Here is an 11,390-nt window from a genome sequence, read left to right as displayed (position 1 = left end):
ACTGGCTCGAGGCCGCCTTAATATTTATTGCCTTCTTATTTATTTCACGCTGCATTGCTCAACATTGGCCGTAAAGAGCCTTGTTTAATCGTATCCTTAATTGTTACCCTATTCCCGGTCGCCCCAAATAGCTCGAGCTCGATTCGAATCCCGACCCCGAGGTCCTCATCGACCGGTCCTGCGCCAGCGGGCAACAGGCCCCTTCGGTTTAGTTACCGCTTTGTTCTACCTCACATTTCATCGTTTAACTTAGCATTCTTAGCATCTACTGCTTTAACAACTAGCTCGAGAATATATTATGTATTTTTAGAATCCCATTTAAAAATTTAATTGTTGTTACCATTTTTACGGTAAACACAATAAATGCAAGTAATGTAATAAACGTAAGTAATAAAATCAAGGGAGAATGTGTTTAAGTTAAAGACCAGAGAATGTCTTGTTCTTGTATTGAATGTTGTATATAACAAAATGATAAGGGTCCCCTTTATTTATGAGAGGGAATCCCAACACAGTACAAATGCATTTATTACAAGGATATGAGGCTAGTACAACCATTTAATGCCACGGTACAGGCTTGAACTAGCCCAATAGACTTGGTCGACTTTAATCACGTGCCTTGGGAACTTCTCGTTAGTCCACTATTGCCATCGATTTGCATTACCTCGAGATCGAATATTGAGAACCCTCGGGGTCGAACCTCGAGCTGTCTGGGGGAGGCCGTACAAAGCGCCATAATGACCATAAAATCGAACTCTTCGATTTTAGCCGTATAGAGTATTCATGTTTTAAGAACAATGTTTCGGTGAAACGGTGTTTCCCGCTTACAATTGTACAGTATGAGTTGTGGCCATGCTTGTCCATGATAGTTACAAAAGGAATGAATGAGCTACAGAGTTGTTCGCTCGGGCTAGTTTGGAACCGGGTGTCAGCCACCCCTTCCTAGGTTTGGGGCGTGACAGAGACGAGGAGTTGGTTCACATCCCAAGTCCCGAGGTAAGCATCACTACCCACGTGGAGGGTTTTTTAAGTGTTTGCACTTACCCCTTCCCACTGGGTCCCCTTGATCCGGTAGTGATCGACTTCTGAAAAACATACGAGGTCACTCGAACTCGAGCTTACTTGAACTCGGACTTAAGGCGATCCCTCGAGCCTGAGAAATCGATCGTGCCTGATTTCGACCGCATACATTGTGTATATATTCAATATTTCTTTCGTTGTGAGTAAATATACATGTAAAATTACTACTATGTGATTGGATATCAAATATACAAAAGAATAAATACCTTAGTAACCGCTAAAATAAATTTATGTTTTCTGCAAAAATGAAATGTCCTATTATTTTATTTTCACCCCCATAACTTGTTCCGAAGTCACTCGAGTAAATTGACGGGGCTTTGACAGTTATTACAACTCTATGTGAAACGACAAATACTGCTCTATTCAGAACCACAAAAATGCAAATTCGATGGGCAGTTAGTTAGTGTGCTGATATCAAATTCAAATTGGATAATGAACAAAGATGAAACCAGGTGAAAATCTTTGGTATTACACACTAAAACAATCCTAACGTGCATTGTATATTACTTTTTGATGAATCCAAGATGACGGATGGAACCATAAGGAAATTGTCAGAAGATGTTGTGATTTCCATATTTTTCAGGCTTCCTGTGAAATCTCTATCGCGATTAAAATGTGTTACTAAAAGTTGGCACGCTCTCATAAAATCCTTTAATTTCATCAATCTTCATCTCAACCGAACTACAACCACCAAAGATGAATTCATTCTCTTCAAACGATCCCTCAAAGAACCTAAAGGATTTAAAAATATCTTGTCTTTTCTTCTCAATGCTGATGGTGAAGATGATATGGATCCCGTTTCTCCTGATCTAGATGTGCCATATCTGCCCACCAGTTATGGTAGTATCTTTCATCAACTCACTGGTCCTTGCAATGGTTTGATTGTTTTAACAGACTCCATAAACTTTGTCTTATTGAATCCAGCAACTAGAAATTATAGGCTGCTCCCACCCAGCCCTTTTGTTTGCCCGCGTGGTTTCTATCGTTCTATTGGTGGTGTTGGATTTGGCTATGACTCTGGTAAAAAAAAATACAAGGTAATTAGAATTGCAGAAGTTTACGGGGAACCCCCCTTCAATGATCCTAGTGTGGTGGAGTGGAAAGGTGAGGTTTATGATTCGAGCACTGATTCTTGGAGAGAACTAGCTGATGTGGATCAAGAGTTGCCCTGGCCTTATACGTTCCCTTTCTCTGAGATGTTATTCAAGGGAGCCTTTCATTGGTATGCCCACAGAAATATGGTGGTAATTCTTTGTTTTGATATCAGCACTGAAGTTTTCCGCACAATGCAAGTTCCTGAAACTTGTGCTTTGTATGACGAAAAGTGTCATAGCCTCGCAGTCTTAGATAAGTCTCTAACATTTATTTGTTACCCTGACCAAAGGAGGGAGAGTAGCCCAATACAAGAAACGATTGACATTTGGATAATGGGGGAATACAGTGTAAACGAGTCTTGGATTAAGAAACGTACAATTAGATCTCCTCCTATTGAATCCCCATTGGCAGTTTGGAAGGATCGTCTATTGCTTCTTCAAGACAAAAGTGGACTTCTGATTTCTTATGATCTTGATTCTGATGCAGTCAAAGAGTTCAAATTAGATGGTTATCCTGGAAGTTTGAGAGTAATAGTTTACAACGAAAGCTTGATTCCACTCCCCATTGGTAGTACACAAGTACAAATTTTTTAGCGAAGGTATAACTTCTTAACTTATGGAAATGTTGTTGAGGTATATACTATTAACCATACTTTTAGATAAACTATATTCTCATAATATTCATGGTTAATACTCTGAGTGAGAGATTGTTGGGATATATACTATTAACCATGTGTTTTGATACAGTGTTTATTGAATTAATAAATATTTAAATAATAATCCTTGTGTCATTTATTTATACAGTAACTGTGAGCACGTGATTTTTGCCACGCTTAAATTACTCCTATAAATTTCTTAGAATTAAGATTTTTTCTTTATCATTTGAATTAATTGCATGATTTTGTGCCTTGTTTGCATTTTTTGTGTGCATCTTAGTTGCCCTAATTCATAAAAAGTACAAAAATAGTGCATTTGCATCTAGAATTCGATTTTATATTTTTAGTCTTACTAGTTAATTAATATTACTAAAATATAAAGAAAATGACAAAAACAGTCCATTTTTTGTTGAATTTGTCATGGGTTTGCTTTTAATTAGGATTTAATAAAATTTAGGAATTAATTAGGTTAATTTTGGAAATAAATTAGGTCTTTAATTTTGCAGAAAACATAAAAATACAAAATGAAAACAAAATAAATAAAAAAAATAAAAAGGGAAAAGAAAAGAAACAATTAAAAAGTAAAAGGAAAATATAGGCTTAGTGATATGCCCACATTTGGGCCAAATTCTAAATCTAATTCCCCAGCCCAAGCAATTCCCACCGGGACCCGTTCTCCCAAGCCCAATCTCCCATTACCCGGTCCAGTTCCCCCATGATAAAACGACGCCGTTTGGCGTCACACAATCCAAGCCGTCAATTTTCTCTAATCCAACGGCCACAATTGATTTTTGTATTTAAATAAAATTGTCCGAAAAATTATACAAAACCTAAAACACATCCTCTCTTCCTCGTACTGTGTCTCCCTGTAACGCCGGCGTAACGCCACCGTCACTCCTCCGCCGTCCGCCGCCGGCCGGAAATCGCCGCCGCCGGCGGCGATGCTCCAAATCCGCCCAAAATTTCAGCACAAGCTCCCCTTTTCTTCCTCTTTCCAAATCCCCAAATATCATCACTCAAATCATGACCAAACTTCTCGAATCTTGGATCGAAAATTCAGACCAGACGCAAGTTTGTCCAAACGACCCCAAATTCACACCCTACACTCCCCTAACCTCCCTCATCTCCAATCCCCAACCAGATTTCTTCAAATATCACTGGAGCTTTTCGAATTTTAAAATCGAATTTTGGCCGAAAAACCCTAAAACCCTAATGTTGGGGATTCTTTGATTTTGGGCTATAATAGCCCTTAATCATGTGTTTTCTTATGAAAACACATGATTAAGGACGGTTGTGATCCAAAATGCCAAGGAAACTCATCAAATTCGAAGTCGAACCATATCGGTGAGTTCTGTTTCTTTTGTTTTTTTGGTTTAATTCTTTGCCTCTGTTCTCATATTTGTTAAGTTCTAGTTTAATTTGCATTTTAATTTTGGGTCAATTTTGTGTGGATTTTTGTGTTCTGATTCGTGCTTGATTGTTCGTCTGTTTAGATTTTAGTCCGCTTTGATCCTTGACTCTAGTTTGGTTATTAGTTTGATTTTATCAGATTAGGATTTGTTTCGATACTTGTTCTGTCTTATAATTCTTCTATTTTTAGTTTAATTCTGGTTCATTTAAATAATAGTTTACTCTTCTGTCACTACAAGAAAAGGTGTAATTTGTGGAGGTTTTTTCTTAATTTTGTAACGGTTTCGGACCCCCACAAATTGAATTGTGGGGGTTTTAAGAAACGCCTTAGTTATCATCGCCACAAGGCTTTTTGTGGCAGTTTTAAAGAACCCCCACGACGACCTCCGCAAATTAAATTTGTGATTAGTGGGGGTTTTGAAGTCAATTAAGGGCGGGTTCTAACCTCCTTTATATGATTTTCAATGCTAAATAATAATAATTTGTGGTACTTTGTAATTGTCGCAATATAATTTGTGATTTTTGAAAAATAATTAGTGACAGTTTATAACCATCACTATAGGAGCTTTATGTTAAAAATAATTAATTAGTTGGGGTATATAATCGCCACAATATAATCTCTTTTACAAATTTTAATTTATGGGGGATTAATTACCATCACGAGTTGAATATTGAAATGCCCTTTGTTCTCATTAAATATTGCATGATTAAATAAGATCAAGCTTGTATTAGCATATGCATAAACAAAAAAATGAATTATATACTAAATAATACTCATTATATAACAGAAATCAAATTTCATTAAACATCCACAATAGCAGCAATCACTAATTCAAGTACTACAAATCATACTAAAGTAGCTCCTAAACATTACTACTTAAAATCCATAAAAGCACCAATGGTACCACATTATATAAATAACATTCTAAGTATTTGCTTGGTGATTCTGGTAGCTGCTGCCCGATGATCCTCTTACATCCACCGGCGAGGTAGGTTCACTCTCTGCATCATCACTAGGCTGAAACAATAAAAAGCATATTTTGATGAAAAATCTGACCATTATACCATATTTAAATTTTGAATGCTTCCTTAAAGCAACGTAGTAGTGATATTAAGACTCAACATTTCAAATGCAAATCCATTTGCTCCATTTCCATGAAAGCAATTACAATTTCCTTTCCTATGTCTACTCTTTTGGTTGATAGAATAGCAGAACAAGAACACCATTCATCTTCTAACTGATCATATAGTGCAGATAGACCATCCAAGTACTTCTCTATCACAATTTACAAAGAAGCATTATCCCAAAAAAAGGAAGTTATTACCTACAACTTGTGGGGAATTAGAAGCAAGATACCTGCTGCTTTTCCTGTTCAGTATTCACATTATGAACCAGAATAGAAACCATGTAAACTATTTTTTTTTTTGGCGTGAATCCATACATGTGAAATGTATTAACAGGAAAGCATGTCAACAGCAGTAAATTCATGCCTATGTATGACATATGGCATTAAAGAGTTTGTGTATATAAACCTTGATTAAGTATAAAAAGAGTATGTACATTTAAACAAAAGGGACTATAAATTTCTAGAGAGAGCTTCAGGAAACACAATTCAGGTCTAACATTCAATACTTTCACCTCAAATTACTAAATGAAAGTCTTTCATACAACATTATGTCTCACATAAGATAAGAATGGTAGTTGATTTGACACATTAAAATCTTGATTTATTGCAGGAGGCAGAAAGTTGCAACTGCTTTGCTTAAGGCCTGTGATGTGCTTGCAAGATTTTGGGGTTTTGAATATCTAGTACTAAGGGCATATGAGGGTGATTTTGGTGCTCAACAATTATATACAAATGCGGGGTACAGTGTAGTTTCAAGGCTCCTCTATGGAATTCTACGTTGATTGGTCAAAGAAGACGAGTTCTTATGGTTAAATAGGTCTCACTTGATTCAACTAACATTCATTGAAACAAAGACTTTGACAGTTACATATCAAATTGGTCATTCAAAATATCAGATGATGCTGAGTTGAAAATTAGAATTCTGTAAATTTGGTAAATGGTTGTACAAAAACTGTTTCATTTGATCTTCAGGAAAGAGTAAGTTTTTTCTGAATCTTTCATTATTCTTGTGAATATTTCCTTTTTCTTCAGAGGATTCATATATTCCTGGTTGACTCCAGTTTTGTTCTGGATTGAAGTATAGTTGATTGATCAATTGATATGGTTGCTTCTTAGCTATTTCTTTTCTTGCAAAACTGTTAAAAATATCAGATTTTGGCATTAAAGAGTTTGTGTATATAAACCTTGATTAAGTATAAAAAGAGTCTGTACATTTAAACAAAAGGGACAATAAATTTCTAGAGATAGCTTCAGGAAACACAGAGATAGCAAATGTTTTTCTTACTTGTGGTTGAGGAGCAAACAGACCAGCAAATTCCTCAGGAACTCTTCCTTCCTTTGATATAATGTAAGCTTTCAGTGTAGTTAAGGTGTCTGCTAATTGGGACTTCAAATGAGTGACCTCTTGTTGCAAATAGGTGAAAGTTGCAGACGATGCACCGAAGCTAGATGAAGAATGGTTCAGCGCATTAAGTCGTTGCTTGATATTCTTGAATGTATTTGAAGGAGCTGCTCCCATACCCATACATCGTACCCTCCCAGAATGCTCTGCCCCTAACACCTTGCCAATAATATCTATCTGGGGAAATTTCAGAATTATTGGTATTGCCTTGAGTCGATTCAATTTGTTCCTACAAGCAGACAAATTATCAATTAGTATGTACAGAAAGATTGGGTTGCAAAATGTTAAAATAGAACTTCAAATAATGTCAAAGAAACACACCAAAGCTGAATGTACCACTATAGTTCTTGCCTCATCATTTACAAATGATCCATCATTTCTCTTATGAGTTTCGATAAACATCTTTCCCCGAGTAGGATATTCCCCAGTTTCCAAAAACTAAGAAAGAGATAAACCAAGTAGATTGTAATAAAGCATTTAAATTAGATAACAAGTGAAAACTATTCAGTTAATATGAATACCAACTCATGTCGTCGTCTCGAGTTAACTTTGGATCCGCCAGTGTGAGGCATTGTTTGCTTGCGTCGAATTTCTTTATTTCTTCTACAACTTTCCAATCAACAAAATAATAACAACATAAAAAATTAGTCTAATATTTAATTATATCGACAGCAAAATCTATTCAGATAATCAGAATCTTACAATTGTTGATGATTTTAGACGATAAGCAATAAAACCAGCCCACTGGTCTCTACTTATGCCCGGTGGCACATTGCTTAAAAGTTCAGTTCTGCTTTTGGCCGGGTCATAAAATTCATCCCACAACCTATGTCTATGTGTAGCCCACTTCTTATTCAAACTAGCATTGCAATATCTGTATGCAATGGCATTAGTAGTCCTAAAAAAAACCGAGGCTTCAAATGAAAAAGAAAAACAAAGTTAGTTTTCTATACATGCATAAAAATCTAGCTACAATAAATAGACAGATGTGTAATACCTTTAGCATGGTTTCAAAGCAGTCTTCCTTGTATTTTTTAGGAATACCAGACGGTCCTGACCACCTGTCAAAATTAATTGGGAAGAAATTGCCATCAATAGCCAGTAATCCACAATATCCCCCATATGCTGCATCGTAGATTTCAAAGTCCACAATGATGCGTTCTCCGATAGGTAGGTTGTTGACCTCATTGACCTTGATCTTGATGTGCTTGGTAGTGTTGTTTGAGTCTTTAATAAAAAGACAAGTTAGTCAACAAAAAATAAAAACATCAGGAATTTGTAAAGTGAAATAAACATAGATATAAGGCATATACCTATTGCCTCTACTTTCCAATATTGTGTAGATTCACGTCCAGGATGGCGTGTTGACATTGCACTTGGATTTGAAGGCTGTGTTGGAGCTTGTTCTTGTTGTGGGACTTCATCAGCTACTGAGGAACTTGCAGGAGCATGTGAAGGAGCTTGTAACGATGTTGAGGGCTCTATAACAAGTGACGGGGCTGGAGTTGTTGATGATGAAGAACGTCCAGGAGCATCATATGGTCCATGAGCTGATTTTAATGGATTTCGGAAACGTTTAACCTTTGGCATAGCTGCATATTCATAAGAAAAATAGAAAATTGGTGAATCAAATATGATCTAGTGCATTGAGATGAAGCGAACATGGAACTATGGTAGAACTTTAATTACCGAAAAAAATCTACAACATTGTCACCTTTACTGTTTTATTCAAACAAAGGAAAGGAGTAAAAATAGAGCAAAGAAGGAAAAGGATGGCCTGGCAGCGACTTAGACATGTGAAATTAAGCATAACATAAACATTAGAGATGTTTAAAACTAAAGAAAAAGACTGCAATTATAATTATGAAACTTCTTAAACTACTTCTGTTTGGTATTAGTAGAATAGTGTTGCATGTCCAAAATAGTAACAAAATAAACTTAGAGCTCACGGATTTAAATTCTTTTCTAAATCAGTTCAAGAGATAGAAAATATAAATAATTACTAGACAAATGAAAAGAGCGTACTTTTTAATTGCCAGAACAAACATATATTACTCTAAAAATAATGGATCTATTGCTACAAACTAAACATCAGAGAAAAGATGATTACACCAAATTATCCACAAATCATCCAACATGGTGAGTGGCAATTAGATGCACTAGATGTGGATGTACCAGACATTGTTAGAAGTATATTGCAACAACAATCTATAGACTTAACTCTAGGAGCAGTGGATAGAGCAATCTGGTCTGCAAACAACTCAGGAAAATTCACAGTAGCTTCAGCCTGGGAATTATTACGGCAAAAACAAAGTTAGTCACCTATGGCTTCTAAAATTTGGCATAAGCAAGTCCCTTTTAAGATGGATTTTACCAGTTGGAGGGCAGTACATAATTGGCTGCCCACAGATGACAGGATAGACATGTTCGGCTTTAATTTAGTCTCAATGTGTTCCTGCTACTACCCTCTTCTGAGCTAGAAACCGTGGAGCACATTTTCTACTATAGTAGTTTTTTCCAAGCTATTTCGAAAAAGTACGCAGGTTTGTTTGGTATTCAAGTTGAAGGACTGCATTTCAAACAACTACGGATAAACTGGTGGGGACATAAAACTTTGAATGTAGTTGCTTCTCTCTTAGTTAAAATTCTTCCGGTTGTGATCATCTGGGAACTCTAGAGATTGAGGAATGCCTCAAAATATGGGGAAGAATCCCCATCAAGATGCAGGTCGGAGTATAAAATCATCTTGTTTCTCTATGAGTTATTAAAGCAAAAGTTTGGGAGGCTACAGTTACAACACTCTTGGGAACAATTGCGATAAATTGTTGATAAACCAGTAATACACAAATCATGCATTATTGTGAAATTAAAAAAACCACCAGAAGGGAACTACAAATTGAATACATATGGTAGTTGTCTTGATGGTAGTTGCGGGGCAGGAGGAGTTATACCAGATAGTAGGGGGAAATTTGTATTGGCCTTCTTAGTTTATCTCGGACATGGTACAAACAACTGGGCGGAGAGCCAAGCTATGCTCTTTGGATTGCAATTGTGTGAAGCAAATGACCTTGACAATATCCAGGTAGAGACAGATTCGCAAATACTAACATCATGTATGAATAGAAAGACCACGACGCCACAGAGGATGATCCAAGCAGTGGACACCATCAAACAGGTAATCGAGCAGAAAGAGTTTGTCGCGCAGCATTGTTTTCTTGAAGCAAACAAAGTAGCAGATAAATTGGAAGCTCTTAGTCATACGCACAAAAGGCGTCCCGTATAACCAGCTGTGAAAGGCTCCTAAGACTAGTTAGAGGACTTATCCAACTTGATAAATGGGAGATGGCATCCTTTAGAATTAGAACATTGAAAGCTAGGGAAATTCAATTTCAACCCCCATAATGTATAGATGTAGCATTGATTCTTTGGTACAGTTAGGATGCATAGAGGATAAAGGTTGGAATGTCAACCCCTCAAAATCACGAGGAAGCTCTTCCTTAAATTTTGCCCATTTAACCTTCGTCAATAAAAGGACGCTGCTTTGACTAAAAAAAAAAAATCATCCAACAAACACAGTCTGCAAACCATTTCAATTCTATCGTACAACCAGTTGATAGTAAAATCTGATGAAGAAACAAGCCAAACTCTAATTACCAATATTCTGTATTTTAGGCATCGAACATAAACAGGCTCGACTGCGTCTTAATTACCAACAAACTACACAGGCAAGTCTACTACTAATTACCAATATTCTTTATCTTAGGCGGAAAAAAGAAGGTCACTTTCAAGTTGTAAACGGTGCAAAACTAAAAGTCCCAACTCTATATGTACATGTAAGTCAACTTCTAATTAATAACCCATATAAAGTATAAAGTAGTACTTGCTGTAGATATAATTTAATTTAAAGAATACAAAATCAACAAATAAAAGGCAGAGGCAAATGGAAACTGACCAGCTGATGGTTGGAATTTGGGCTCTCACGCATGCTTCTCTGTTGAGGAGCTCTGTAAAGGGAGGGCTTTCAACAAATATAAGGGGAAGGCAGGTACGATATAAACGGTTTTTGTGAAACCACCCATGATTCTTAATATACGAGGGAAATGGAAAAATATAATGGAGGGAAAGGGAAAAAAAACAATGGAGGGAAATAGAAAAAACAATGGAGGCAACAAAAATATGTGGATACGGTATCAAGGCTTAAATTGCACTTGAGATATATACTAGAAACTTTGGGTTTTATTTGCCTATTGGCTAAAGTTAGGGCTAGGCATATTTTATACTTTATTTCATTGGGACTCTACTCAATCTCGATACATTCAGCATTCCGCTCGACTCAATCAAAGATCGCGCTTGATTGAGCTGGCTCGCTAGGCTCGTTTAGCTCAATTGGTCATGTAATTTTATTTTTTTACAAAAGATATTCAATCATTAGGCTCAATTGCTAAGTAGTAAATTAGAAATCAACAAATATTAATTCAATAGTTAATTCTAAAAGTAGTAATATTTTTCTTAATCAATCAATTTAACATGAATTTTTAACTACATTCTGTCTTAGATTAAACCTAAATTATCATATTCTTCACTTAATCTCTAAAATTACTCTTTGTGATGTTTTATTAAATCA

At 36.1% G+C, this 11,390-nt stretch overlaps 2 protein-coding genes across 8 annotated transcripts; one reads left to right on the top strand and one right to left on the bottom strand.

The window, feature by feature from the left end:
* The first annotated feature begins 1,506 nt into the window (after positions 1-1,506).
* LOC109215014 (F-box protein CPR30-like) lies at positions 1,507-6,642 on the top strand. The gene is made up of 2 exons (XM_019379010.1): positions 1,507-2,770; positions 5,975-6,642. The coding sequence occupies exon 1, from the start codon at positions 1,602-1,604 to the stop codon at positions 2,763-2,765; it is 1,164 nt and encodes a 387-aa protein (XP_019234555.1). The 5' UTR covers positions 1,507-1,601; the 3' UTR covers positions 2,766-2,770; positions 5,975-6,642.
* Positions 5,018-10,953, bottom strand: LOC109215015. 7 transcript variants are annotated; one of them, XR_002066290.1, is made up of 9 exons: positions 10,719-10,952; positions 8,988-9,053; positions 8,080-8,358; positions 7,764-7,993; positions 7,469-7,680; positions 7,288-7,375; positions 7,088-7,204; positions 6,650-6,995; positions 5,018-5,255 (listed from the first exon to the last, which is right to left on the bottom strand). XR_002066290.1 is itself a non-coding variant. In XM_019379011.1 (4 exons), exons 2-4 carry the CDS (start codon positions 8,354-8,356, stop codon positions 7,621-7,623), a joined length of 567 nt encoding a protein of 188 aa, XP_019234556.1. In that variant the 5' UTR covers positions 8,357-8,358; positions 10,719-10,951; the 3' UTR covers positions 7,469-7,620. The 7 variants fall into 7 exon arrangements, 1 of the variants encoding a protein (XP_019234556.1); XR_002066291.1 differs by lacking the exon at positions 10,719-10,952 and adding an exon at positions 9,141-9,696; XR_002066293.1 differs by lacking the exon at positions 8,988-9,053 and having other exon boundaries at positions 7,292-7,375; positions 10,719-10,953.
* Positions 10,954-11,390: the final 437 nt, after the last annotated feature.

Source organism: Nicotiana attenuata, unplaced genomic scaffold (assembly GCF_001879085.1).
Source record: "Nicotiana attenuata strain UT unplaced genomic scaffold, NIATTr2, whole genome shotgun sequence".
Lineage (NCBI taxonomy): Eukaryota > Viridiplantae > Streptophyta > Magnoliopsida > Solanales > Solanaceae > Nicotiana > Nicotiana attenuata.
This window is presented reverse-complemented; position numbering and strand designations above follow the sequence as displayed.